Source organism: Panthera pardus, unplaced genomic scaffold, assembly GCF_024362965.1.
Source record: "Panthera pardus isolate Hobbes unplaced genomic scaffold, ASM2436296v1 HiC_scaffold_13, whole genome shotgun sequence".
Classification (NCBI taxonomy): Eukaryota; Metazoa; Chordata; class Mammalia; order Carnivora; family Felidae; genus Panthera; species Panthera pardus.
In genome coordinates this window covers 188,501,159-188,506,764 of record NW_026526688.1, presented here as the reverse complement: position 1 = coordinate 188,506,764, position 5,606 = coordinate 188,501,159, and the positions used below count along the sequence as shown (strand labels likewise).

At 35.9% G+C, this 5,606-nt stretch overlaps 1 protein-coding gene across 3 annotated transcripts in view; it reads right to left on the bottom strand.

Moving 5' to 3' along the window:
* Positions 1-5,606, bottom strand: part of KCNIP4 (potassium voltage-gated channel interacting protein 4) — a 537,043-nt gene that overhangs the window by 3,812 nt on the left and 527,625 nt on the right. For all 3 annotated transcript variants that reach the window (XM_019453907.2, XM_019453906.2, XM_053901645.1), the window contains exons 5-6: positions 2,320-2,427; positions 139-243 (exon numbers count right to left, since the gene is read on the bottom strand). In XM_019453907.2, the coding sequence (XP_019309452.1) occupies positions 139-243; positions 2,320-2,427 (213 nt within the window). The remainder of the gene's footprint in view (positions 1-138; positions 244-2,319; positions 2,428-5,606) is intronic.

Below are 5,606 nucleotides of genomic sequence, written 5' to 3'. Positions count from 1 at the left end.
CATGGTCTATTATTTTGTCCCTTTCAGTAAAAGTTTTTTTTTTTTCCTTTGCATTCTTTTGAATCATCGTGACACTTTGCAAGCTTTAGGAAATTTACTCTTTTTTGCCCCGTCTCTGATTTCTACTTGCATTCCTACCTGGAAAAATGTTTCGACGTGTTGTCTGGGAGCATCTTCCTTGAGAACAGGATATGTGCATTTACCCATCATATCATATATTGCTTTCATTATATCAAGCATTTCCTGAAAAGTAAAAGGCACTCACATGAGACTGCATGCATTATATGAAGAAACCAGTCTGACATTATTCCTACTCAATTTCAAAAATTTTTTTATTATTCGTTAAGTTTTGGTTGTCCCAGAGGAAAACACAACAGTTTTGTGCCTTAAAAGCTGCAGGATCAGAATGTCAGAACTAATTTTGATATTGGTTTCAAAATGAAGTAAATTCCCACATATCTGAGATGATCAGGAAATGAATATTCTGGTTGTTTTGGTTTTTGTTTTTTCTTAAAACTTTTTTTTTTTTTTTTTTTTTTTTTTTTTTTGAGAAAGAGAGCAAGGGAGAAGCAAAAGGAGAGAATCTTAAACAGGCTCCACCCCCAACATGGAGTCGGAGGCAGGGCTTGAACTCAGGACTGGGAGATCATGACCTGAGCTGAAATCAGGAGTCAGACGCTTAACTGACTGTACCACCCAGGCACCCCAGGAATGTTCTGGTTTGAGATTTGGATTTCTATACACTTCACATAGACTGTTTTTTGTTTTATTGATTTGTTATATGTCTTACATGTTGATTTATTGAGAATGAACTCCATATCATGAACTCCATTTATTGAGAATGAACTCCATATCATGAGAATTATACTAAAACTAGCTGGTAAGTCTCAAAGCTTATGAGGATTTTCATTGTTTTTTTTCCTACTGTGGCTTGAAGTGAAGAAATTACACATGTAGGTTAGTCAAGATATCATGACTGAGAAATCCTTTGAAATTTCATTAATTTTTTAATTCAGACAAAATCTAGTTTTTGACTTTCCATTGTCAGTATTAGTAAGAATAATATCTAATTACTCATTCAGATTTATTGTTTCACGTTTATTGCCTTCATAATGAAATTCCCATATAAAAGTCTAGACTAGATTAAGCTGATAATACAGATGAGAGTATCCAATTCTATTATTAATGATGAAGGAGTTTATAGTTTATAAATCATAAACATTTTAAGATGTTTTGAGTTTAGATAAGTAGCAAGAAGTTTGTCTGACTTCAGAATTCATGAAATGTGTGAAATATAAGCCTAGCATGTATATGTTAAACATAGAGATAGAAAGGGATTGAAGGGCCAAGAGGTAGCAAATATTCCTGAGGCATCTGAGTACCAACCTTACTTTATTACTGTACACAAGATATAAGAGGCACTAACTATTCAAGATACGCTCAATATACACAAATACTTAACATTCATGAGGTCTTACTTCCATTCTGGTCCCATGTGTATTCTGCTCAAAAAACACAAAACCTATGGCCTTTGAACAGGCCAATGGTCACACTGTACCTGTGATCAGGTGTACTTGTCCCTATGTCCCTAGTTGAGCAAGGTCAGGTCATTGGCCCAGGGTACCTTTTGTTTAAGAGGCTTCATGCTCAAAACTCAACGGAGGGGAGGAAAGTGAGGCAGTGAGAAAGGACGTATGGATATTGAGCGCCCCCTCCAGGATTCAGTTGGTACTTCAACCCCATTTGGACCCCATCCTAAATTTGTTAATTTACCTCATTCCTTTCCCCTTGCTTCTCACTGTGTTTTAATTGCTTTAACAAACCATTTGATATGAGCACCTTAATCTGGTCTGTGGGCCTTCTTTCTTGGATAGCCTGCCTGGAAGTTTAGGGGCCCCTTAATGCACCAGGTCCTGTTCTGCACGATACAGGTCATTGCACAGCCTATGTAATTTTAAAATTGTCTCCATATGGACCATATTATATTGGAGGGGGAAGGTCACAGGTCAAATATTCTAGCCTGGCTTGAATGTATTTTCTTCCTATCTGATTCCAACCACAGTCTTTATCCGATTTACAGTATTTATTTGAATGTCATTAGGAAACCGGGGTATAATTCTTAGGTGATTTGTTTCCATCTTGAAGATGCACCAAAAACTAATCCTTTTCATTGCCCGTTTTTTACTAGAATAGTTCACCACCACCACATAAAATATTTTAGATTTCCTGAAAAAGCTATTTTCAAATTAATAAATTCAATTGTTTAACATTTGGATGTTAAAAAAAAGCAGAGGGTGGTGTTGGTGAGGCATCCCTTACCTCTTTAGTGATGTAGCCATCTTTATTTATGTCATACAAATTAAATGCCCAGTTGAGTTTTTCTTGTACTGTCCCCCGGAGCAAAATGGAAAGACCCTTGATGAAATCCTAGAAAGAAAAGTATAATTTGATACAACATTTCTAAAAAAACAAAAATACAACACAAAGGGTGAGACAAGTCTCTCTGAAATGATGGAAGCAAGGGTTATAACCCTCGATTTTGAACAATTAGTAAGGTAATGTGTTCTTGGACGTCTGTTTCTCAGAGTTCTTTGTGGGCATAAGCCACTCCATACCTTTAACATTTTCATCTTTGAATTGGAAGCTGTGACTTAAATCAACTGTGGAACTGAAAATTGTATGAAGGCAGACACCCAAATGACAGAATGCATGCTCTAAGTTGTTTTTTTTTTTTTTAATTTTTTTTAATGTTTATTTATTTTTGAGAGAAAGAGAGAGAGTATGAGTGGGGGGGGGGGGTGGGAAGAGAGAGAGGAAGACAGAATCCAAAGCAGGCTCCAGGCAGCCTCTGAGATGTCAGCACAGAGCCTGACACGGGGCTCAAACTCCCAAACCATGAGATCATGACCTGAGCCAAAGTCAGAGGCTTACCCGACTGAGCTACCCAGGCGCCCCAGGTTGTATTTTTTTTTTTTTTACCACAATTGCACACAATTCTTCTACTGCAAAAAATCTAGTAACACTGTATCTTATTAAATACCAGCATGAGCACATACATAGCACATTTCACATGACAAAGATCTGCTAACAAGAAATATGGTCTGAAAGATATGGGCCAACTTGCTTAGAAATCAAGTTATAACACACATGTGCGCAGTGGGTTAGAGCATGGAGCTGGAAGCCAGATGACCTGAACTCAAATTCCAGTTATGTCACTTGAGAGCTTTGCGTCCTCTGACAATTTAATATCCTTTTGCATCAATTTTTATATATGGAGGATGGAGTATCCACTTCCTAAAGTTTTGGTGAGGATTATGAGAGTTAAGCTATTTAGGACAGTGTCTAGTAAGGGCATTGGTTGTGTTTGTCAACCAGTTGGAGCCCTTAACCAATATCACGGTGAGGCTAGTGTGACTGCATTGCAGACGAATCACGTTGACTTGATCAACTCCCTATATATTTGCTGTCATGTGAAGCAAAGCTAACATTGCAATGTGCTAATTCTGAGCTCACACAGATTTGATAATCCATTGTTAGGTAGGGACAAAAGAGCAGAAGGGACATGCAGAAGTGGCTTTCTGGGTGAATTTCCTTTTTTCTCTGCATTTCCATATTCCATCATTTTATAGCTGTTTTCTTGTCTCAGTTTCTTAATGATAATTTTAATTTCTTTACTTTTAAATGTAGTTAATATTCACATAGTTCAAAATTTAAAAACATGTAAGATGTTTGATAAAAAAAAATCTTTCTCCCATTCCTGGACCCAGCCACCCTTTTTCTTTCTCCATAAGCAGGTGGCATTAGTAGCTTCTTGAATTTACTTCCAAGGAGTTTTGTGCGGATACAAGTATAAGGCATATTTGCTTATATATATTCTACCTCCCTTTACACAAATAGTCTGACAGGATATTCTGTACTTTTTTTTTCCACCTAACAATCTTAGGAATAATTCCAATCTTTTTCACATTCATAGTATGTATGAATGTAACACAGTTTACTAGTCTTCCATTGAGGAGTATTTAAAGATTTCCAGTTTTATTAAAAACAGTGTTACAAAGAGTGACCTCATGTATACATAATTCATACTTGAACAAATATATCTGTAGAATAAATGCTTAGATGTGGAATTTTTGTTTAAAGGATTTAAACATTTGTAAATTTTAGAGTTACTTCCAAATTGCACTCAAATTACCCTCTCAAACTCTATGAATAAGAATATTTTTTATGTATAAGAATATTATAGTTTGCCAACACTATATGGCATCGAACTTTGATGGCTTTCAATTTTATAGAAAACTATTTCTCAGATTACTTACATTTGTATCCTATTATAAAGAAATTTGAACATTTTTTTTCAAATGTCTTGATTTATAGAAATCCTTGCTTCACATATTACTGAAATTATCCCTTATCTGGGATGTGTCTTCAAGTATTGTTTCCCAGGTTTGCTATTTCTTTTTATTTTTCTCATTTTGAATTTTGCAAAGCAGGAAACTTTTTATTTGTATATTCTAGAATCTGTCACTCTTTTAGGTCTTTGCTTTATGTCATATTGAAAGGCCTTCCCCATTTGAAGTTATAGAAAGATACTCCCATGCCTTTTTCTAAGTACTTCTAAAATTTACTTGTTTACATTTAAACCCTTATTCCACTTGGAATGTATCCAATATTTTTAGGTAGTCATCTTTTTTCACACTTATTATTTGTGACCCACTGATATGAGATGCAAGGGCTATCATATCCTTACGTCTTTTATGATTTGTTTGTATTTCTGAAATTACTATTTTATTTTATTAGTAAACTTGTTTATATATATACCTCTACTACATCAGTTCAATTATGAAAGCATTTTAGTAATTTTAACAGCTGTTAGGGCAGTTTTCTCCTAATCAGTCTTCTTTTTCAGCTGTTTTCTCTATTTTTTGTTTGTTTGTCTTAATATTCCACAAGATCTTTTGAATAACCTTTTGGGGAATTTGTAGGCTTTGAGGTATATTTACAGATAAGCTTTGGCAGAATTGACATACAGCTGCATGTTGATGGGTCTTCCTAATTAAGACTATGAAAGACCTTTCTCTTGTCTGGGTCAGTTTTGTCACTGAACATTATCAGTGTTCTGCTACTGCTATAACAGATTACCACAACTCCAGCGACTCAAAATAATACATGTTTATTATCTTGCAGTTCTGAAGATCAGGAGTCTGAAATGGTTTCACTGGCCTGGAACCAATATGGCAGAGCACACCTTGGGGATGTGGAGGGACAGTTTGTTCCCTGGCCTTTTTTAGCATCTAGAAGCCACCTGCATTGCTTGGCTTGTGGCCCCTTCCTCCACCTTCAGAGCACATCAGTCCAGTCTCTGCTCCTTTTGTCATATCTTTCCTTTCTTACCCTGATCTTCATATTCCCTCTTAGAAGGGCCCTTGTGATTATATTAGACCCACTTAGATAATCCAGGATGATTTCCCCATCTCAAGATCCTTCATCACACCTGCAAAGCTCCTTCCACCATGTAAGGTAACATATTCACAAGTTCCAGGAATTAGGGTGTAGACATTTTTCATGGACCATTATCTAGCACACTAAACTCTGATATGTTTTAGGCC